Genomic DNA, 25404 nt, shown 5'->3' on the forward strand with positions numbered 1-25404 from the left:
ATGGTGAGTCCGCAGGTGTGAAAAAAAGCGGTCGGCTGACAGCACATGTTTCGGAGGACAGCGTGTGTTAGTCTTCGCCCTCCCGAGTCAGCGCAGAGGTGGTAGTGGTGAGCTGAGCATAATAAAATAATTGGCCATTACAAATTGGGAGAAAATAATAAAAAACTATTGGCAACGACTAATTTAAATAAAAAAGTGCAGCATTAAACATAAGTTGGCTTTTGTTTAAAATTTCCCGTTTGATCAAATTATGAAATGTAGTATTTATTTAGAAGATGGGCTTTTATAGTGACCTGATCTTCAGCGTGAGACACCTGCTAGTAATCTGTGGCAAACCAGTTTCTATTCAGATAAAGCCCTGTAGTGTACAAAAGATTCAGAACAGGTTAATCAAACACCATGTTGTATTGACCTTAATTTCGGCGTGGAGCAAATTATGCCACATGTTATTTTTTATTTTTATAGCTGGCCAAAACACAAGTAAAAAGTGAAAAAGTCTGGTAAACAAAATCATCAAACAGCAAGAATTGGGGCTTTTGGAGATGTTACAGTAATGAGAGGACAGATTCTAGAGATTTGATTTATTTCACTTTAAAAAAAGTCACGTATGGAAGTTCAGACATACACATGTCGCAGAATGTCAAAATCTTTGGGGCACAGACTCCAAACCTTCCGGAAATTTGGAGGGGGTGCAAGGATTTAAAAAAAAAAAAATACATATTGTAATTTGAGTGGACAAGAATGGAACTATCACGGCTATTTAACCCAACCAAACAATTATACAGTTAAACGCATGTTAACAGCAACCGCACTTACGAGCAATACTTCCCCTGGGAACACTTTCCCTACACTGAATTATCCACTCGGTAACATCAACATAGCCGTCACATAACAGCAACATTTGTGACATTGTGACATCACATCCTCTGCTTACTTGCATCGCAAGTCTCTCACTGAAAGAAAAAGTACAGATTATCTGAGACTAAACCCCCGGGTGTTTTCAAAACCAAGTCGCAGTCAACTGAATACGAAGACAGACAGTCGAATAGCTGCCATAAGTGCGGGCGTGAAGGAAAAGCCCCTAATGTACATGATGAGTGTGTACAAAGTATTACAGTTAAGTGCGAGTACAAAAAATGTAAGAGCAAGAGGTTGTGTTTGTTGTCATGGTTGATGTTTGATTGATCTTAAAACATAACAAATAAAACTTGATACTTTTATAAGGTTAACTCAATTAATACCGCTTTGATACAATACTGTAGTATAAGCTACAAATTCAGAACAGAGCACATGTTTAAAATGTACAGTACCTATACTAATGCAACACTGTAGCAATAACAATAAACATAAATCGCATACAGATTGTCTCTGAATGTTATTTTACAAATATACTAGAAAATAAGAATTTAACGTGTACTGTAGCTGTTTTATGTATCAGAAAATGCATGCTGCCTTTGGTCAGACGACACTCCCCATAATCGCAATAGCCGCTTAGGAGCAAAAGTAGCAAAAGGGCACAGATATGCTGCTACTAACAAGCGTCTACTGTACTTTTATAATTAACAAAAAGTTATAAGCTCGGCTTAATATTTCTATTTCACTTTGAATCTGATAAGAGAATCGATTAGAATCGTGCAAAAAATAACTGAAAAACTCAGCAGTTTAAGTTATAGATTTGAAACTTGTTACATTAAAACAATTATTTTAAAACAACGTCATTGACTGTGCCCCATTAGGACTTGCTATACAATTACTATGGTATTTTATTTTTTAAACATGTACACATTACTTTGAATGCTAACAACATTTCATTAGAAGTCTGAAATTAAGCAGAGGGTTACAAAACGGGAGTCTAAATATTCATCATTATGCAGCAAATAAATAGATAAACTAGCTGATTAACATTGTGGGAATTCTACATTTTAAATAATTGTATTCATCATTGAGCACTTAAAACATTTTTGATGGAACTGCTTTATAGAATACAGTAAAGTTTAACACATTTAATTAAATTTATACACCCACCAACTTGATAACAGTTTTATGATTCTGGTCCAATGTCCCTTAATGCGTTGAAAACATGTGATTCGTAAATGGAAAAATTAGGGGCTTGTCTTCATGTTTAACCTTTGTAGGATTAAAAAGCTAATTTATTTTTTGCAGTAAATCACACTTCACCCTCCGGTGACTTGGAGGTGGCATTTTTATTATAAAAATGTATTTTACCAAAATAAACAGTTAAAATAAAGATACTCACAAATCTGCTGTAACTTCCGATACTGTATTATGCAATTGAGTTCACACGTGTGTAAGAACACAAAAAACACACAGCGTTAAAAAATCCAAAAAAAAATAAAAAATAATCTCATCTCTCTATGGAGATACAATAAAACTGCAATCTAGCTATAGAAACAATCAAAAGGCTTAGTGCTTTAGATTATATTACTTATTTAAATACACCTCTAAAACTAGTTTTAAATTATTTCCTGTGGCTGTCTTACATCTCCATTGCAGAATGGAGCAAGGTTAAGGAAACCATTTCTTGACAGCTGTATATTTTTAGCAGGTTAGTATATTTAGTATATTTTTAGCAGGTTCAGTTTTAAAGACACAACTGGGAGTAGCGGGTGCGGCGGCAATGGCTGCTGATGCCGATGTTGGCATAAGAACATTCCTGTCAGTTCCAAAAAAAATATATAGCTAGGAAGAAAATCTTCGGTTCCCAACCAAGCCCTTCGGCGCACATTGTGTGTGTGCACAACTACAGTATTCCTTCGAACTGAACCATTTTTTGCTTCTCAAAAATAGCCTGCGTCTTAAATTTGAGTACAGTAATGATGCGTGTATTAAAAAACAGCAACGTGACTGACTGCCGAAAAAAGATGAAGACGTCAACTGCCCGAGCGTGACTGACTGCTGAGAAAAGACGAATCAAAACGTTACTGCCCGATCTAGAATCAGCCATGACATACAGGCAGCCATTTTCAAAGAAGCGTCATTAGCTTCCTGAGGAATTCAAAGAGAAGCTTTTACAATTTCAGTGTTTCTAACAAACAGTACCAGGTTAGACAGGAAATGCTGATCAACATGCCAAGCAATACCACAGTTCACAAATTGGAAGAAAAACAGGGGTGAGTAAATCATGACTGGAAATGAGAAGCAGCACATAACTGTAATGCTTTGTGTGACAGTAGAAAGCCGCAAACTGCCTCCATATGCGTAATTGAGGTTGTATTTCTGTAAATACATATTTGAGGTTTTATTTTTTGCTCAAATTGAGGGTGGGAAATTTGGGCTGCGTCTTAAATTCAAGGGAATAAGGTATTCTGAAGCTCTGCTTGACTTTATCCTAAATCAGTCTAGATTTCAAATAATTAAAGCCTGCACTTCTAATGTGATTACAAGAAGTCACAATTATTATTTGCCACTTATGCTGTAAAAACATAAAGCACTCTTTCCATAATTATAGTGGTAATTGATTTGCTCACTGCTGGGTGAGGCGCCACTGTAAGAACTAAATCAACCGGTTGAGGATCAAAACCTCCTTCTCAACATGATGCTTGCTTCCAGATCTTTTGTTAATCTTTGTCCTTGACATACAACAGGCTTCTTGTGTGGAAGTAAACAAACCTCTCACTTCCATTGGTTTTGCTTCTACTGCACATGATCGGTGGATCTGTGTGTGACTGGTGAGGTGACCCTCAAGTTTCATCCATTTCTGTTCTGAAAATGGCTAGGAGCTTGTTCAAGCAGTGTTTTGCTAGAGAATCTCTGTATTTGTCAGATGAAAATGGGGCATATGGAGATGTCAGCCACCACTTGAGGCATTTAGAAATGTTGTGGGAGTGAAAGGTTGATGAAATTTGGACAATAGTGGTATAAGGATACAAACTCATTTCAGTTCAGCCTTAGGGGGTCTGGTTCATCAGTTCATTGTGCTCTTACCTGCCGTGGCTGCTCGATTGCTCGCTGAGGATCCGACTTTACTTTGTTACTAGGGTGGTTGGTAACTTTAGTAACTGGCTGCTTGAAAATGGAGGCAGTTTGCCTGATCGGCAGTGCAGTGTTCAGGTCGGGCTTGCCCTGGAAAGGAGGAAATTCTGTTTAATATTTTACAAGGGTTTAATCCAATTCGCTCTTATAAAGCAGATGACCTGTCTCATTACAAATCATACTAGAGGCTATCTTCATAGTCTTTTACTGCAAAATATAAAAGGCACCATTATTTTCTGAAAGAAGAAATACACCTGAAAAACTACAGACTTTTCTCATTTCTATTGAACCAATCACAACATTACTGTAAATGCTGCACCAGTGGATGCCACTTGCAAGTTTAGCAAGACATTTATTTTTTGGTGCTTCCTTACTACACGTCTCAACATAGCCCTGCTCAGTGATAAAAATCTCTCCTTATTTTTTGAAGTTCCTGATTGGGGTCAGATGTAAGGGCACTGATTATATCAAGTCAGTCAGATTGAATTCTTTGCAAAGAAAGACCTGAACTTTTACTTTGACACTTTCAGGATTGTGCTAAACCTATAGAAAGACACCTTTCTATCAACTTTCAGGGCAAGACAGTATGTGAATTCCTGATTCGTGTTCAAAACTAACAGTTTATCTTTATGTCATGTAAAAAACACATTATTACCACCGCTATAAATAAATCGCGATGAGTAGACCACCATAAACTACATCCACAGTATACAAGATTCATGTACAATAACACGATTCTGAAATTAATAAGAATGTCCTTTCCAAGTTTCACTGCAATAGGCTATACAGTTCTCTATGTATTATTACAAGTGCTGCATATGAACGTACAGAGAGAACTGTGTTTTAAATGCTTTAATGGGGGCAGCTAAGCTTTTTGAATTTACCACAATAGGAGTCTGTCAGCTGGGTACTTTGTTCTGACATGCCCCTTTCAATAGCAGCTCTGTTAAAACAAACCCTATAGCCCTACCTTTATGCAATACTTTAACTGCTGGTCAAATATGTACAAATATAGAAAATTTAAAATGGCGACAGTAAAACTGTTGCCTCTGGAATTGTTAAATCTGCAAATATAATAAAAGCACAAAGTTTCATTTAACTTAATTGATTGCTTGGTTGCCAAGGAACACTACCCGTAAATAAATTATACCCTTAAATAAATTAATTATTTCATTAGCAGGCGAGACTGCCAGAAGGTAAAAGTGATGTGTAACCAGCTTTTCCTTAAAAGAGCATACCATTCTTAATCCCCACCCCCCTATAATGTCAAGACAATTGTTTCTGATCAGCAAAGCCAATTTGATATGAATCTGCAGAGAGAAAACACACTTAAACTGCCAGTCACCAAAACTTCTTAACTTTATATTAATCCTGCCGTTGTTTCTCTTAGGGGGATTTATTAACGCATTATATTATACTGAAATGAGGTCTGTAAAAAATCAAATTTATACATTTTAGGTTGACCGTATTAAGATCTGATGCTGTTTCGATCATTAAGTACCTCGTTATGAAAATATAAATCTGATGTTGCAAACCATCACCTAAAATGTTCCTGGATTTCCATGCAAATCATCAGCATGGATTGAGAACATTGTTTGTGACAGGAGTAATGAAGGGTAAGTTTGGGGAGTGTGATGTGTGCAAGAATGCCCAGCTGCTGGACAGCACATTTCCATTGGAAGAGTGTGAAGCAGAACAAGCGCAATGGCATGCACGGCAGCTAATCCAGGAAGAAACAAAAAAAGGGGCCGTTCCACAATGTCACAATTTAAGCATAAACTTAATTTTGCAAACAACATTGATGAGTGCGTCCTTGAACACCTGGGGCCCGTTTAAAAAAAAAAAAAAAAAAAAAAGTCCTGCGATCATGATGTGGTTGCGAGGACGCAGAGGGTTGTCGCTGCGTGCGTTTCATAAAGCACTTTGCAAGTGCCGTCGCTTGCGAGCGCAGCTTTGCAATTTGCGCTTAAAAAAAAAACTCTGTAATCCACTTTAAAAGCCCAGTGACAGATTAGGTAATTACACAATGGTAGGGGTTCAAAAGGAAAACAATTTCTCAAAAGAAGAAACTAATACAATTATAGAAATGGTTGGACAACACAAATCTGTTCTATTTGGCAAGTTGTCTGGAAGTTTAACAAAAGGACAAGAAAAAAGTGGCACATAATCACGGATGCAGTAAATGCTCTAGGGGTGGAGCAGAGAACGGTACCTACAATAAGAAAAAAAAGGATAGATCTAGCAAGTAGAATGAAATTAAAAGGTATGAAAGACCTCAACTGAAGAGGAAAACGTCTAAACATAATTGGTTAAGTAGCTGTTGCTGGTATTGAGCAAAAAAGAAAAGCAGACAGAAGCTCATCCTGCTACCTTTAACCCAAAGTAAGTAAACACGTCTTTTGTTATCCATCTAAGCAATAATGAAAACAGATCATGAAAATAATTATAAGTGACACAACTTTGTAATAAAATGTATTCTCATCATCATCTTACCCACTGTCTCCCAATCTCTCCACTGGAATTATTTTGATCTCCACATTTGCCCAAATGAAACTGCCGTTTGTACTCGCAGGTATCGAATGACAGCATCTGACACAGACATTTTACATATGATGGCTTGAGTATTAATGGAATTAAAACCTTTCCTGCATATACAGATGCTCATTCACAGCAGGGGACAAAATTGGTTTTTCAGATCCACCTACTGTTCTGCATTATCATACTGAAATTTCTAGAACCTTGTAGACAATACTTTCATAGCATCAAAGGGTATGAATACTTTTGAATTAGCATTTTTTGAGTTTTGCAAAAAAAAGTTACTGAAATATTTCTTGTAACTTTCCTTATCCACAAAAGCAAAACTTTTGCTATAAAAGATTTTTCCTGAAATTCTTTGTTTGAGAAATTTCGACATTGCAATTATTCCTCTCAGGTCCTTTGTCGGACTGGGTCCGACATCATTATAGCAACGCAAAAAACTGTTTTTTGTCGTTTTTTCTCCGGAAAAAGTCGAGAAAAGCATTCAATGGCCGAGTGGGAACGACAGGAGCCGAGACAAGTCGAAAAACGTATCTCATGAATTGTCATACATGGCCCTGGTATCAGATAACGGGGCGGTCGTAAGTAAACAAGCTGGCTGCCTGTGAATCAGCGCACAGAGAACACAGACATTTGCAGAGGTTTTTTGAGATGTTATAGTAATAAAATATGGATCGCATTATTGGAGGAGTTTAATGATAAAACAAGTGATCAGAAGATGATTGATCGGTATGTACGACTATTATTATTATTATTATTATTATTATTTATTTCTTACATAGGTGAAAGCTATAGCGAACGAAAGGGTGGGGCGGGGCTGGAGATGCCTAGTGAGTGCTTTGTTGATATGCAGGGCTATTTAAACCCATTTGACTGTGAAAAAAAACACTTTTAAACAGTGCGTCTAAAATGAACTGCGCGTGTGAAAATAAATTAGACCTGGCGTGCCTGACGCGCATTTAATAAATGGACCGCAAAGGGCTAGATGCTATCCCTGATTTCACAAGCTGTAGAGATGAAATGAATCTTACAAGCATGACGCTGAAAGTGACAAAAATGTTAATATATTGTTGATTTCTGGGTGAGGTCTGAAATCAGATTCCCAAACATGGCAAAAATTGCACACTGCTTTTTGTCAATTCCACTAAACTCCGTGGATGCAGATCGAGCAGTTTCCGCACAGGTTTTTACACCAAAGACAAACCATGAGTGTTGAAACTGCAACAAGATGCACAATGCTGGCCTTCAACAAATAACTAGTTTTCTGCTCACGGGCCAGGTAATTATTTTGTGTGTGTGTGTGTGTGCACAAAACGCTACATGGATAAAAAGTCGCATACAATTTCTTCTTGTTTTTCCTGTTCTTGTTCTTCAGATTATTTTGTATAGGTTGATTCGCTCAAGTAGCACAATGTTATGTGGTTTTAAAATGTCATATATAATTTGGTGTGTGTAAAGAAAAACACAAAGTTTCGTTTTTGTCACTTGCACTTAACCCTGTTTTTCAAAGTCAGCATAACGTTTAATTACTGTATGAACATAGACTAACTTTTAAACGGTTCACAAAACTCGACAATGTTGCCGAATGTCATTCAAACTTGTTTTGTTTTAATCAGTTTTGTCTGCTTGTTACTTTTTTCAGCCAACACATTGAAATGACCCTTGTTTGTTACATTTTCAAAGATTGTTTCAAATGTTACAATGTAAATGTTGACTCAGTAGCTACCATTAAATGTTAAAATGTTTCAACCTTGGTGATTTTCTTTGATGCGCTATTAATTGTTGGCAACTTACAATAGAAACTTGTTTTAAAAAAATAAAATGGCACTTCCGTGACTCTGTGAAATGTATATTTTTTTTTATTGTCATTTGTGAATTTCTTGAAAAAGTACTGTGAATTTTCCATGGCCCTAATTATATGTAAACTCATAGAAACTATAATAAGATCCAAAATGGAAAATTACCAATATGGTAACAGTATCCTGGGAGACAGTCAGCATGGTTTTAGGAAAGGGAGATCGTGTCTAACTAAACCGCTTGGTTTTTTTGAGGATACAAGTGGTGTGTGTTACTGTATTTACGTGGAAAGGTAGTTGCTAACCCCTCTCAAGTGTAAATGTCAACTTAAAAAGCACTTATTTTTTTTTGTTTTGGTTTGATGTAATATCCGTCACAATTATGCAACATCAGTCAACTTATTAATACCAATTAAAGAAAAAGGTTTGTAATTTACAGTAGATATTTATTAAAAACATTCACTGATAAAGTTGACAGTTCACAGAATTCTATCTTTCAATTGACAACGTTACAAAAATCTGTGTTTTCTGAGTAACGTCCATCACAGTGCCAATTAATCAATCAGATCTGCCTTTAACGACTGCATTAGGTTTTAATTTTGGTGTTGTTATCATATCTGGCAACACGCTTCATATACTGTACAGAAAGGTTCAGGCATAGTTTCCAAACTAGTTTGGAAAACTCCTAAATGTTGCGTGTTTGTAACGTCCGTCACACACAGTTTCACCCATCTACGGTATATACAAGATAAGATGTACTAGAACTCTGACAAATCTTTAACAGGGATTGCTTGATTTCTCATTGCTCCCTAGATTGTTTCTTTGTGAGTGAACTTGGCACAAATCAATACATGAAAACAGTCCAGTTTGGTTTACTGCAGTTAGTGAGTACACATTTACAAAGAAAATGTGACCAATGTAAAGCGGTCCACATTAAGAATTTGGTTAGAGTAATAGCCACAATCAATGAACAATGCTTACTGAGGATTGCCCTAGTTTCTGAAACTGAACGCTTTTCCTGCAAAGAACATTAATTGGGGTTGAAGGTTCTGCTTGAACAGGGTGATGCCAGGAAACAACCTATAATAAAATTAAGTGTTAAACTTTTACTTTTGTTTTGTTTTACCTCTCATCTACTTCAGTATGTTGTACCCTCATTACTTTTATGGTTTTAGTACAGCAATTGTGTACAAACTTCACATTAGGAAACTGTCCTGAACTCCTGGCACCATAAATCTATTGAATTCAATTCTTCCAAAGACAATAAATAAATAAAAATCTGTGCATACAGGGAGTTGCCAGGCCTTCTGAGGGACTGATTAGCTGTCTTTATTAAAAGCATAGGGAGGGTAACTTTAGTTGCGAACCACATTACTCTGGGTCCCGATTTTTGATTTATTTATTTATTTTAATTTGGTCATCGCCAATGGTTTTTACCCCGGTTTTCTCCCCAATTTGAAATGCCCAATTATTTTTTATCCCGGTTCACCCCTGTAGACTTTACTGAGTTAAATGCTTACAAAATATCCATTACCGTGCCACCTGCCTATAGTGGTTTATCTTTTTTCATTTATTTCATTTGTATAACTTAAGAAAAAACTATATGACATTTTACAGGTTATGTATAGAATTAAACTATGGAGTTCAATACAGCGAGTATCTCAAGCTGTGACTGTTTGACATTACATGAGCATAACAAGCTCAAATATAATTTCATGTAAGTTTCTTAGCAAAACTTTTCTTAGATGAAAATCCTTTTGACTGTGAAAAGAAAGTGTTTTAAATGTAAAATTAGAAAACGATTTCAGTACTGCTGGGACAAACACAGGTTTTCATGTTCAGATATTCGCTTATAATTTAAATATTCGTTCGTTTTTAAAAAGTAATAAAAGCCATTATATTGCTCAGAACGCAGGCAGAGACAGCATAGCAGCAGGGGCAGGGGGGCATGGCCTTTATTTTACAGCAAGACATTACAATATGTAAAACGTTAAAATAGAAAAATATCCCTGGAGTAAAGAATACTTTGTGTAGGCCTTACTTTACCCCAGTGAATTAACTACAAAACAAAGGATGCCAAATAGTTCAAGTTAAACGTTGGTTTTGTTTATTCCAGAAATAACTATTACATAAAGTTGAAACCGCATTTTATTTATTTTTTAACCCCCCACCCCCCATTCATTTTTTCACAGTAAACAGTGGCCATAAACACATTTTCATAAAGTAATAACATGAGGTTTACTGTGGCTTTTTGTAGCTGAACAAGCAAATGAAAACTGAAATTAACTTGAAATACTTCAAATAAAACTAAACGTGGAAATGCCGTTGGAAAACAATGGGGGAAAAAACTCTGTTTTGGTTCTCTTATTACATTCCACATAACCGAAAGTCTCAATAAAAAAATATATAATATATACAATCTATATAAAAATAACTACATGACATTTACAGAAAGTTGAGCACTGTTTAAGCGAGGCATTTCAGAATGACGTGCTTGCCGTCTTGTCTGTCCCATGAGATTCTGACTCACTCAAACAGCACAATGCTTTTTTGATCCAGATGGCTTTCCATAGAGATCACTATGTGTGTGTGGTCATAATCTGTCAAACTGTTAAAGGCTCAACCTGCTGTGTTAATGCTGCTACACACACACACACAAACACAAACACAAACACTCGTGAGATTTCTGACATTGACCAAACAAAATAACCACTTTTTAACATGACCAAATTTGAAGACCAAAATGAAATGTTTTTTTCAGTGATTGAATAAATGATTTTGCATATGTTATTTGGAACTCTTTTTCATTTTCCATTTCTTAAACTATTGCGCAACTTCTAGTGAGGCGGTAAATACCTGCAAGGGATTTTTGTCATTTCTAGTGAATACGAACATCTGATTTTTGTATCCGAATACATGTCAGAAATATTTGTTTGAATATTTCGGATATTTGTCCCAGCACTACTATTGGGTACCATTAGCTTCCAGCTCTAGCATCAGCTGTGAATCAAACTTAAAAAGCTGGCTTTTTCATTTTGACTTGCCTTAATAAAAGCTCAGTTCACATCTATTGGACAGCAGATACTAAACAAAAACACAATTAGTCCAAATGTGTTTTATGATCCATCAAGGAGCCCATCGATACTTTGCACCAATGAAAGCAACCAGTCCTGAACCCGCAACTGCCGAATCAGCCAATCACTGGAGCTCTTTCAACAACAACAACAAACCGAGGGAAGGTTATTTGTTATTTGAAGGTTATTTGTTTCCTCTAATTGTGTACGTGACCCTTTATGAACATTTTCAGGACTATTTTCCTAACACTTCTCAGCAGGAGGGTACTCAACAAATCATTACAGGGCCTTCATCGACAGGGACTATCGCTTACATATATAATACAGAATTTACGTACTTCCTGTACATGTTTTTTCCCCCCACAGTGACAGAGACAAAGTGATTCTTGGTGATGCATCTCCCTCCTGACCTGTGAGGGCACTGTGTAAAGGGAACAGAGTACCCTGGACTGGATGGCCAGACAATTCATTCCCAGGGTTAGGTAAAAGTTGGTAATCTAGAAAGGTGGGGGCGCTCTGGTACACTAAATCATCGACCCAGAAGGGAAACGATGTGGTAGCTGCGGATTGGAGGAGCTGTTGCACTTGTTAACCAAGGGGTCATGATAGATGGTACAAAAGGGGACGGAGCGATGTGATCTGTTCCTTGGTATGGTTAAAGTTGAACCGAAAGGAAAACGTGAATTTATTTAGTGTTTAGAATTTATTAAGTGTTTTGTTCGTTTATTGTTGTGTCTAAAATATACTGTTTGTTATTATTATACGACTGAACACGATCCAGAGCTGTTGCCAAAGGTCAGCACTTAACCGGACATCGCTACACTTGTTTTCAAGATAAAAGATAAACTGTATTTGCACTACGAGCACTAGCGCATGCACTGTGGACCGGTGATTGTGTTTGTGTTGCGTGTCGGTGTAAAAAGAACGGGACTGTATTATTTCTGGGCCAACCCGTAGATTACAAATAAAGCAATACACACCGCTGTATTGCTTATCATTATCATTGTTTATTATTTACTGCTGTTTGTCATCAGGCAATTGGATTTAAAAATAAACCACCATTGCACCTGGATTATCATTGTCTGTCTGATTGATCACCTGCACACTGTTAACCACTTTGCCACACCCACTGTTAACTGTAAATGGTACTGTAATGTACAGGATTTACTGCATCTTACAAGTTTTAGTATACTGGTAGAGCAAGACACTGAGAACCATAAGCAAAGGGGTATCTTAAAACAATAAGCAGTAAGTTGCTGAAACAATAAACAAAGTTTATTAAAACTTTTTTTTTTTTTTTTTTAACACATACAATCAAGCAGATGGGAAATATATCTAGAATTGGTAAACTTTTAAAAATCTGATTATGGCTGCTGTGAATGATTTACAGTAGTACATTATGGAATCTGGTTTTAAAATCAATTTTGTAACCTAATTATTTCTCTTTTAAATCATGTTACTTTACGTGTACTGTGGTTTGTTAAATGGTTGATCTTGGGTCATAGAGAGCCCCTTTGCTGTATCTCACAGTTTGATTTGTAAGCTATTAAACTTATAACAATTATTTTATTAGGTCTTTAAAAGCATAGCCAAGGACGACAAAACAGCCTTTCTAACTTGAATCCTGATTTCCACTGTGCCGACCAGAGAGGGAAGTGATTGGGTTCAAATTGTAAGTATAAACTTGTGGCCTGGCTCATTTTCTGAATGCCGAAGTCAACCCCCACCCCCCTTCCCCCCCCCCCCCAGGTAATATGTATCGACTTTCTATTGCTTTCAAAATATTACCAATAATACTGTATTTGTACTTAATACACATTATTGTCTGCCCTTTGTTTTGCTAAAGGTAATTACAAATTTACTGACAACCCCACATCTATCCTCTTGTTATTCCATCATAATCAAAATTTGATCATACCTTAAATGCAAAGGCACCCTACCATAGTAATTAGTGTTATAAATCGAACTTGGACGTTGACATCAATTATCGTGCAAATTCTAACAACAATTATCGATCATCAAGTTAAAATGCTTAAATACCCTAAATGCTTAAAAACCCTCACAGTAACAGTTTAAAGTAACAACAAGTCCTCTTTTTTATAGAGCATGGTATAAAAAAAAACTCATTCAAACAAATCCCAATGTTTTATGACATGTTTGACAAATACATTTGCATTTAAAATGTAGCACTCTCCAATTTTCATATTCCTGCCGTCAGTAGCACTTTAGCAAAACACATTTATTGTCAAGCATTTTGTCTTACTCGACCCGGGTCAATGCGCGTCAACCCACATCCTGACCCAGGTACGTGGTTTCACACTACGCGGGATTGTGACCCGGGTAGCCAGAACCCGGGTCGGGACCTCGGGAATGCTAGTCTGAAAAGGGGCTTTTACTCTAAGTAGCATTAAGTGGCAACTCTTCAACCTCTAACTATTTTTACAACAACTATTCGACTGTCAAACTAGTACCGGAAACCAGCTCTTGCTCATGAACGCGGCAAGAAAACAAAGTCATGCATGGAGGACTACGAGCAAGCAGCTCAACTTTTACATCTACTGTGGTGTAGAGTGTGAAATAATGAGTCATAAGCCTGACTCCGACACGCTGAACCCAACTGGCCATCTCCAGTCAAATTAGCACAGTAATCTGTTCTTTACTGCGGTAAAACACCAAAATGAGCACATCTAAACCTGCAAGCCAACAAAACAAAACAAAAAAATGATGATTATACTACCACCATCATGGACTATAAAATTCTGAAGAATCTCACTACAATTTATTTGTAGTAGAAGAGTTCTTGAATAGAATTGATTTTGTTAGTTATCATACTTGTCCAGTACAGTTCCTACTTCGAATTAAAATCAGTTATGTATTGTATCACCACTGCCAACACTGAACAGTAGAGTTTTTAACTGTTTAGTTTCTGAGAGCGCCTAATTTTGTCTTTGCACACAACATATTAATGTATTGATTGGTTTGAAGCTTTAAAAGGGCATTTGATCCCTGCTGCGTTAATGTCTCCCTTAACTTTTTCTGACAACTTTCACAATTTCAGGAATTTAAGTGACCGATACGTTGCTGGGGACAGGGGTTGGCTGTCTTTCAAAAGAGGACATCATCACAGTATTAAAATAGACAGCTCAAAATAACAGATCAACAAGCTCTTTGATGATGCAAATGAACATCTGTCTCTATTGCGGGGTACTCTTTACATTTCAACAATTTCCAATAATATTGAATTTGTAGGGTCTACATAAGGAAGTAGGCAGTAAAAAAAAACATTTTCCATCATCCAGAAAATAGTAAGATGTCAGGAGGCTACCATAAATCTGTTTACATAAAACACTAATTCCATCTCATCTTTCTAAAAGCCACAAGGTGGTAGACGAATAGTAAACTGGAGTATCAGAAGAGTCTCCTTAATCTCTCCTCTGACATGAGATGAGCTTTGTGCTACAGTAGTCGCCCCATTGTTTGATAGCTCAAGGGTACAGCTTCAAACCCACAGCTATTACTACTCTTCAAGGAGTGTAGCCGTCTCTCTTTAGGAAATAAGCAGACTAATTTGAAAGCTACAGTAAGACACACCGCATCTAATAACAAACAAGCAACTTGCTGAAGACTTCTACTTGCTCTCATATGCTTTGTTATTGCATTATAATAGATACACTGTTAGCCAATACTTGAATGTTTGGTTTTCTTTTTAAATAATAAAAAAGGTTTTAACTTAGCATGGTGGTAAATGCTTTTTTGAAAGTAGCCATCTGTCTGTGCTAACAGACATGCACAATAAGCTAAAATAAAACACACTATAAGCTTTAATTACTTCCTCCAGTACTACTACTATAGGTCTTTTGGATGGATTCATCATTAAGATCACAGTATTTTCTCCTGTATTCACTATACACCTTTCCAGGTACATGTAGTTTATAAATCTTTTTGTGTATAAATATCAATTCATTAGGCAAGGGGGGTTATCAGTTAATATCCCGCCAGGACAAACCACTGGCCTATTTTTAGGGGCAATCCTGAAATGAACTCCAGGGTGAATTGCTCAAAATTCAGCTGTGGATTACCCTGGAGAGATATAGGTTGTTCAAATAGAGCCTTTAGTTTTATATAAATAAGAGTTCTAATAATTTAAAATTAAAACACATGCTTCCACAAGAAAAGAGGCTTACATAAATATATTTGATGTAACAAATATGCACTCCACTAGATGCAAATGGTTTCTACAGAGAAGCGATAACCTAACAATGGCATCAGCATGGAAACAGAGCAGTGGAATGTGTTCACGCCACTTGTCACTTGCACGCATACTATACCTTCGATTGACTAAGATGCTCGTTCCTTAGTCTCTGTTTGTTCTTCTGCAGTTTACTCGGCATCATCTTTCCAGTGCGGAAATCAAAACAGCCAAGGTCAACAGTGTTCCCCAGGTATCGAGACAGCTGGGGCTTGCTCCTGAATTTCTTACCACTGGGACTGAAATAAAAACACAAAGGTTTGTTAGCACCCAAAGAACTGGCCAGGGGTGGCTTTAAGATTGCTTTGTACTCTATGTAGTTGGTCAGTATTGTAAAGCCTAGCCAGTGGCATAGATTCCGTCTGTTTCATATGTTAGACCCTCCAGATTGGTTAAATATTACTAATGTACTAATATTACTTGCATGTTCATAAATACTGCAAATATAAGCCTTCCTTTTTGTGAACTACTACTGTAATATCACCGCAAGTTTACAAACAGCATAAATGAATGCTCAATATACAGGAGAGATCAGAATTTGCATCTCATTTTAAATAGATTCATAACGGCGAAAATCAAGATTTAGAACTTCCTTCTAGCAAAGATAAATGAGTGATAGTGAACAGGTAGGAGTAGTAGGCAAATCTAATAAGATCGGGCTACGGCTTCTGCAGACTCCGACCTTGATGCAACTATGGCACTGGTCAAAAAGAAAAGGAAAACAAATTCAAAAGACGACATTTACCTGTTAGTGAAATGAAAATAAATCAGGAAATACTATTTAACACTTCGCAGGGCCAAAAAACATTAAGAAACGAAACATGGAAAGAAATAACTAACAAAATTAATTCACTGAGACCAGTGCCAGCGCTAGGATTTACTGTGAAGTAAACCCAACCCCCCCCCTCTCCCCCCCCCAAAAAAAAGAGAAGAAACAAAAACAGAGCGCTGCTACAGCACAACCTAAAGAAAAACTTTTGAAAATACACACATCAGCAGCAAAATCTGAATCTTCAACAAAACACATTATAACAAGGCAGTAATCAATCAAGTAACAGTATATCCAAACAGTTTAATAAATCAATTATATAGCAAGATTAATCAATTAGATTAATAACTCGATTTAGTTAATATTGAAACATACGGATATCAAATTAGTCACAGAACCTATTAATCATAGGCATCAACTGGATTTTTAAATTAATGTTATCAAGTACAAAAGTTAGTATGAAAACACGTTTACTTTTGTGCACTAGGTACCTGAACTGAAGAACAGCTAGCTCCATGTGAGTAGAATATTTTTTTATTTAGTATTAAGTTATTTAGGATATTGGAAATACCAACATCATCACATCGTGCACCACTGGGATACTGAAGCCTGAAGGCCACCAACAGACCACATATGGAATTCTGAGCAAACCGCATTACTCATGGAATATTGAGGGTACAACTTATTCAATTTCTCTATTTTCTAGGAAGAAAACATAGCATTTATTATTCAAGAGTATCTTAATTATGTTTTGCAGAAATCCATTTCAAGCTTTCTTGCTGACTGCTTCCAAAGCATAAACAATTGTGTTTGAAAGATGTTAGCAGCTGCTGATGGAAATAAATGGCTCAGAAGTTTAATGGCATTTTTCACTGTCTATTAAGCTGTACTATAGTAATAGTTACTGGCAGAATTAATGGTAGTTTTGACCAGAGCCATAACTAGTGCAAGGCGAGCAGGGCAGCCGCCCTGGGCGCAAAGATGTGAGGGGTGGAAAAATTACTGAAATGCATTGCCAAATCGAGTAATAATTTTATTTTGCGGTTCTCAATGTTTTCTCTTGTCAGCGCCCCCTAGCACAGTCTGAAGATAGCATGTGCCTCTGCACTAGAAAATGGATTGCATCACTTCCTCAGCAACGGTCTTAACGACCACTAACCTGATTCTACAAAAAACATGCGATGTGAGAAACTTTAAATACAGAGAAAAAACTAAAAATAAATAAAATTACCAAAATGCCTCCAAAGAAGCCATCTGGAGCCAAATTCAGAAAAACGAGGGGGAGAAGAGAAAGCATGTTAGCTTTCTCAACAGTGGCAGAATTGGCTGAGTCGCAATCCTGTGTAGTGTGAAAACACATACCTGGGTCGTACCCAGGTTGACCCAGGTAGCAGCGATCCACCTCAGGATGTGGGTCGACACGCTTTGACCCGGGTTGCGCAAGGCAAAATGCATGACGCAAGGGATATTTCTGTTTGTTCTGTTTAGCCATATTTTGGTTGATTGAGACACACCAGGAGCAAGATTGCAGCAAGGATGAAGAAACATTTGCTCTAATCAACATTTGGGCAGACGGTTCAATCCAGAGAAGCTTGGATGGAAGCGTCCGTAACAAGCTGCTTCAGGGGCATTGATACGTGCATTGTGTATTTATGTCTGTCACACAGGTAAACCCTGCTTATTAAAAGCAGTGTGAAATCGCGTAGCCAACCCCGCATGATACCGGGTCCTGACCTGGGTAAAGCATGCCAGTGTGAAGGGGGCTTAACTTGGCGATTCCTTCCTTTGAGCACACTTTAACCAGCTCAATAAACTTCGACGCTGTAATAGACAACTTTGCAAGTGTTAAGGCTAGGAGAGTTCCTCTGTAAATGGGTCACCCTATCGGCATTTCAAGCTGGTTGACAACAGTTAAAGTGACAATAACAAAATTCTTTTTTTGCTAACTGTATAGATGGAAATGCGATGTCTTTCTGAATATGTTTCATGCCATTAAGTCATTGCAGTATGGGTAAAAAGGGAAAAAACAGGAGGGGTGGAGGTGGGTGGGGGTTGCAAATATGATTGCCTGTTCCGGGCACTAAAATGCCTAGTCACAGATCTGGTTCTGACATTGTGTACAGATTATTTTTTATTTTATTTTTTCAAAATGACCGCAGGTTATAGAGTAAAAGAAAGAAATGTGGTCACTTAAATTGCCGTACTACTAGCTGATCATATCAAATATGTTTAAAAAATGAGCTCCCCTCAAGTTAAGTTTGATATGAATTATGTTGATGCAGTTTAAAGAAAGAAACCAAAATATTAATTATGATTTATGAATTTAAAAACCGGACAGGTTCTGAACTTCTGGAGTATAAATCTCCTCTGGGACCTTCAGTTTCTTTAGTTGAGTCCTGGACCCTCAATGGGAAAAAGTTTTGAAGAGCCCCGAGTCACTTCTTGGTGAACATAGTCTTTGGTTTCTCAAGGGGGATTTGATCATGTTTACTCTTGTTACACATACAGATGAACTCATTTCAGTTACTAACACTATGCAACAGACTAAAAAATGCACAACTTAATACAACACTACCTTGGTTGTGGATTTCCGTCGGAAACCACCAGGTAATTAAACATGCACGAACAATTATTTTGTATCACTCGTTTATCTGTAGTTATTTAGACCCAGTACCCAGATCTGGCAGACTGGCAATGTGAGTTGAGGCTTCCCCCCACTATAAACCTTGACCTCCATTGTTTTCCTTGCTTATCCTCTTCTTCTGTTGACCTCTGTCAAAACAGAGGTATTTTTGTGCACTTCAAACTGGCGTATGGATTTATTTTTTATATTAAAAGGGATGCATCTCATAGTAACATTTTAAGAAGTATCCTTTTTCAAAGGCAGCCCACGTTCCTAAATGCACCGTAGGTTGAAAGATTACCACAGTAGGAGTTAAGGATAGGTTTGTAAAAACATTTCGGGTCAAGCAGACAAAATGTTTTCCACGTCATAAGATGTGTTTTCTTCAGCTCTGATATGAGCGGTGTTCTCGGAATCCGACATGATGAGTCATACACTTCTAGTTTTACTTTTGTATTTGCCTTATACTGGATATACAACAAAAGACTGCAGGTCCCAGAGGAAATTTTGGGGTCCCAGAAAAGTACAAAATGTTAAATGTTATGGTACAGAAATCTTTTTTTTTTTCTTAATTTCTTAAAGTTTTGAAAAAAAAAAAGTTAATTAAAAAAAAAAAAAAACACAACACTAAAAGCCACAAAAACCTAAGAATGCATGTCAGATGTTTTAAATTAAATCTCCTTTAGTAACTTACACCTTAGTGCTCATAACATGTAAAAGACTCCTTTATTTCATCAGAAACAATCGTGTATTCATATTTTAGAAAAGCTATATAAAAAGGTTTATATTACTCACTATTCATTTCAAGAAGTTTTACTATTTAATTCCAATATTTAATTAATAAATCATAATTCATTCAAATCAATCAATCAATCAATCTGCAATCTGCAATGGGGCTGACCGCGTCAGCTGGACGGACGAGCGTCACGGGGATGCAGACACCTGCAAACCTGAGAGTCCTGACAAACCATGCGTGCGTTAAGGACATGGGTACTTTCTCCCCCCCAGTGTTGCATGACATGACTTAAATTAAGGGGGGGAATTCCCAAACACCAGGTCACATTTACCTTTGAATAAATCATCTAATTTGTCATTTTCCTTGGGGTATATTCATTTTCAAAGGCGCACTAAACAGTTAGTGAAGCCTGATCATATATCAAAGTGAATTTACCCATTATTTTCAATATAGTATGATCATTTTTCTAGCCACAGAAACAAAATTCAAGGATGTGCTAACCACATTAAAATTAGGAATAGTGTTATGCATGAAGGAGATTACATGTTGATATTTTCCAGATCAACAGATGTTCACCTATGAGAAGGCAGTTTTGGTAGATATTGTCCTAGTACTTGAATTGCTTTCACTGGTAGCCAGTCAACCTGCCAAACTAAGTGATGCTCATGATGGATGAGCCTAGACTGTCAGCTGGAGGATCCCAAATAAAAAAATACTTGTCCTTAAATCACTGTCAAATAAAGTGTCTGGAGACCAAACCGAGTTATACAACATCTTTTTCCAAACCCAAGACCAAATGCTAGTTTAAGAATTAGGTAATAATTTCCTCAGCAGATTTTATTCTTATTAGCCTGCTGTACTTTAATCACTTCTGAGGCTTCACCAACAAGGAGTTCCACTGTGCTTCCAGTGTTAACAACCAGTGCGTTTACATGAACAAAAGAATGCCGGTATTTCAGAATACATCATTTTACGAAAACTTAATCTCATGTAACCATACTGACTGTCAAAGAGTTTTATACTATGCCACCTTACCATCTGATTAATACTTAATTAATAGAAAATAGCCTACTAAAAATAAAATGTTCTAACAACAAGTGACATTTATTTACAGAATCTCCTGCCAATGGAAACAAACAAGATTGATTTTAAATTGTTTTCAACTCTGTCCAAGCAGCAGATTAAAGCGTGTCACTCTTGTTCTCTGCAGGGTTTTCAAGTATGTGGCACTTACAAGGTAGTAGGAGGCACCCACCTCATCGAGGCGCGTAGCGCTGAGGGGAGAGGCACAGTGTCTCCCGAGAATTTAAATGGTGCATTCTGGTTCATTTATGCTTGGTTTAAGCATAGCAGTGGTCAGCTTGCAGTGTCTGACAAAGTTCTCCATTAGAGCAACACAGATGCTTTATTTCAGCACTGCTCACAGCAAGGCAGAAGAAAAATGGACTTTTAGAGCAAGGCCCCCATAATACGACTGGCTGAAAAAAGAACTGGTATTTGTTTTTCATCAAAACACTTTAATAGTTTTACACTGTACCAAGAAGAAAAAAAAATTGCTGAAATAGTGCTGTTCAGATCCTGTGTCTGACTCATCATCCAAAGGAAGGCCAAGCGTCTGTGCAGCAACACCAACGTCTATTTGGGTTTCAGTGCGAGTCTGAGTGCTCAGAGTACACGTTGAACTGGCTGTTCCACTGATGCAGCTACAGAACTGTTATACAATAAAACTGTTATATACTAAAAACCACCATGAAACCTGAGATTTTTTTGTGTCAAATGTAATCTAGGTGAAATGTATAAATCAAAGGAACGATATTTCGCGAGATTTATATTTTGAGAAATTATTATATCATTAATAAGTCTGGTTTAATTGTCTTATGTTTTGTAGTGATATAGCCACTGTCCATGTAAGATGTATGGAACAGACAGATAGACAGATAGATAGAGATATAGACAGACAGACAGACAGATAGAGATATAGACAGACAGACAGACAGACAGACAGATATAGATGGAAAAAAGTTAAACATATTGCAACACCAAAACACATACTGTAAAAATCAATGCTTTACTTTTGACTCCTATTTAAATTCACCCATACAAATGCATTGTTTGAGAAGAAATTCTATTTAAATTTAAGGATCAATGATAATCGGCACATTCATTTGTGTGATTCAGTGTTTCAAACAGATTTTCTGTATATACTGTAGCTCCCTTTAAAATCGTCTGTTCAAAGTACAGTGAGATGGCAACATTTGTCTCCTTTCTGGGGACCTTTGATGTCACTCTCCAGGCACTGTAGTAACCCATAACAATAACTTCTGACAAGATGTAGTATCAATCTGTATCACAACGTCTGAGAGCTCTACAAAGCAGCCTGCCGAGGCACTTTCTGAGCTGTTCTTTGATGTTCTACAGCTGTGAGCAGCTGGTATTTAAGAGGGAGTCCCTTTGTACAGTCGGAGCACCTTCTCAATAATAAATGATGTCCTTCCAGCGACAATGCAAGTTAATCCAATAAACAGTATCATCAACTCAAATTGATGATGATGATTACCTTAAAAACGGCAGGAAAAAAAATGCATTTCACAATTAATGTACTTCGTAGCACATGTTAAAATAGACTAGGAATATTATTTTTAATGTAGTTTTTTTTTTTTTTTTTTAAATAAACTGCTGTAAAATGTAGGGCTCCTATGGGTGTTCTGAAAAGCAATTTAGCTATGCAATCCTAAATCATCAATTCCATACCAAAAAGTATCATGCACATTTTCTGAGTGCACCAGCCTGTAAAAGTGGAAGGATGATAACAAAAAAGTCCCTTCACTACAGCAATGACAATACTTGAACCATGATTTTAGCTCAGATTACTCACTGCTCAGTACTCTGGTACTGTAGACAGTAGGCAGGATTTCAAACTCGGTGGTGACTTTCTTCTACCTAGGTCACAAATGGCACAAAGATACAGAAATTCAGAAGTACAGCTTTTGACTTTGATAGTTTAGTACGGATTGTTGTGATTATGTCTGGCAGGAACAGCATTGTGCCACAAAAGCTGAGAATCCCATTTACAGCCAAACTGTGATTACTAGTAATTAATTTCCATTGGCCTGGTTTAGACAAAGCAGCCCTAGTCGACTCTCTTTTAACAAGAACTGCTACTACAAGTATTAGAACTGCCACTATTGTAACATGAAAACAGAATTCACATGGTTTACATTTCAGAGTTTATATCCGTTACCACTGTTCACTAAAAAAAAAAAAAAAAAAACATAACACAACCAGTGAGAAGCACATGAGAGCTCACACAAGATGGAAATTGAGTCTCTTATTAACATGTACTGTGTAGACTGGGAGGTAAAGGGAGGGAGAGTGCGTAGTCCAATTTATTCAGCATATGCCTGTTCAGGTCCACCACATCTTATACAATGACACACCAACTGACACATTTTTTCACGTAGGGTAGGGTTGGAAATTCTGCACACTCTGCTGGCTAGTACTGCACCGTAGCTGGAAAAGTTAACCTGCAAGCAAGCACAAGTTACAGGAAAAAAATGTAGGTTCCTTCTCTCACTTGAGACATTTCAATTGCCTACAACAAAAAGCAAAATTGCATGCCTTACCCTTGTCTTGAGACTAATCCTGTTATTACTGGTTTATTTATTTGTGTAGGCTCATTAATGTATTTCTCATTGTTAAGCCAGGAACAATAGTGATGATTCGTTTCTGAACAAGTTAGGGCTGTGTTCGAAGGTTCGAAGGTTCGTTCACTTGCCAGGAATTCGAAGGTAGTTTTAAACCTTCGAAGGTTAATCAGGTTCATTCACGAACTGTGCTTTTTATTTTTCTCGCCTCTTTTGACAATGTGTGAGTACTATAAAATCACACATTAAGTGTCACTCACATGCAAAAATTTAATCTTTTGATTTGTATAATGCATATTACGTAAAAAAAGTTGTTGTATTAAAATCCGCTACCAAATCGTTATACATAGCAACTCTATATGGTGCCGCTGCCGTGTATGGAGCAGGGTGTAGTATCCAAAGCACTGGGGCGGTACCCTTATTTTATATTGGGGTCTGCGTGGATTAAACCAACGGTGTCAAAATAGCTTGGAATACTCCATATGTCACATAAACCTGTGAAACCCAGTCCAATCACTTCAAATCAAGCAAATTTTATTTCTGCTCAATTCTACTGAATTCATGCCCTATCTGAATTCTGACATATTTGTTGCAGGGACACCACAAGGAAGGAAATACATTTCCATTACAGGTTTTACCACAAACCTACAGTAGTCTCCGCATAGGAACACATGCTAAGAGAACACTTCGCCTAAGGGAACACCCTTGTTGGCACCCCATAACAATTTTCCCCACTGTAAATGCTCCGGCTAAAAGGAACAGGAATTTTGCTTAAAACACCTTGGCACCGATAGCATTTCATTCAAAACAGATACAGTACTGTTTTGTAACCTGATAACTCATCGTCATCAAACTTAAATTAAAACTGTTATTCAGTCTGTTCAAAAACTGGTTTATTAAATCTTTCCTGAACCACTGTCATATCATTGACTCGTTTTGTATTCTGATTTCCACGAGTGCACCTCATCGCTACACAATCGTATGTATACAAATGGTGAAATACACTGCTGTTTCTCTTGCTACAAAAAGTTGGAAATTGTACAAGCTCCTGAAAAAAACCTGAAATCAGACACAAGCCGCCAAGCAATTTGGGGGTCCCGTTCTGATGAGTTGCTTTACCATTCTGTTAAATAATGTGCAAGTCTTGTATATTGCTGCTGCATTTTTTTAAATGTGTAGGGGTGCTGTGTTAATTTAGGTTTGATAGTTCGTTTATTAACGTTAGTTTGTCTGTTACTTTATTATTATAGTTTATTAACATACACTTGCCTATTGCTTTTCTTTTACTTATTCAGTTAATTTCATATGTTGATGCACGTGCGTCATGACAAGTAAGACGTATGTATTTATTGATTCATATTGGTGTCTGGTGGCTAACTCTGTCTTAGAGAACACTTTGGCTATGAGAATACTTTGCTTGTGTTCTTATAGTTTTCTCAAAGCCGGAGAGTACCGTAGCCACAGTGTACAGGTAACAAACGCAGTGTGATTAAATAAGCTCACAAGAAAACACAAAACAGCTACAATTTACTCGGCAAGGTGAGTCGTATTTCTATCTCTCCTCTTTTTTCCTTTATCCTTTCCCGGTGGTAACAGCTGCATAAAATAAATGGTGTCCTCTTTGACCGAGCTGAACATTCATTTTTAAATGGAGCCTATTTGTATTTATTTTAATAAACAACATTTAAAAAAAAAAAAATCATGCTTTAGACCCATTTTTCAATTAAATTTTTATTATTAATGGAGACAAAAGGCTCCCCAACTTTCAGTCAAAAACATTCTAGACACATCACATAAATAAGTACATTTCATACGGAACTGAAATTTAGCGTGTCCTGTGTTTAAAGTAAGACAGCAGGTTGCCGCTATGCTAGTGTGAACTCTCTACAGCAAGGATGAAAAGGCGTGGGTCTGACGAAACCTGTGGTTTTGGCAGGGGGAGGGGAGGGTATAGCTAGCGTCAGCGTGGGAACAATTAACCC

General features: G+C 37.1%; 1 protein-coding gene across 3 annotated transcripts in view; it reads right to left on the bottom strand.

Annotated features, from left to right (window-relative positions):
* The window catches only part of LOC117420814 (methyl-CpG-binding domain protein 2-like), a 60983-nt gene that overhangs the window by 32028 nt on the left and 3551 nt on the right, over window positions 1–25404 (bottom strand). For 2 of the 3 annotated variants that reach the window (XM_059024369.1, XM_059024372.1), the window contains exons 2-3: window positions 15730–15889; window positions 3946–4083 (exon numbers count right to left, since the gene is read on the bottom strand). In XM_059024369.1, the coding sequence (XP_058880352.1) occupies window positions 3946–4083; window positions 15730–15889 (298 nt within the window). The remainder of the gene's footprint in view (window positions 1–3945; window positions 4084–15729; window positions 15890–25404) is intronic. The other variant, XM_059024377.1, reaches the window with a different exon arrangement.

The sequence above is a fragment of the Acipenser ruthenus genome, chromosome 1, assembly GCF_902713425.1.
Source record: "Acipenser ruthenus chromosome 1, fAciRut3.2 maternal haplotype, whole genome shotgun sequence".
NCBI classification, from domain to species: domain Eukaryota; kingdom Metazoa; phylum Chordata; class Actinopteri; order Acipenseriformes; family Acipenseridae; genus Acipenser; species Acipenser ruthenus.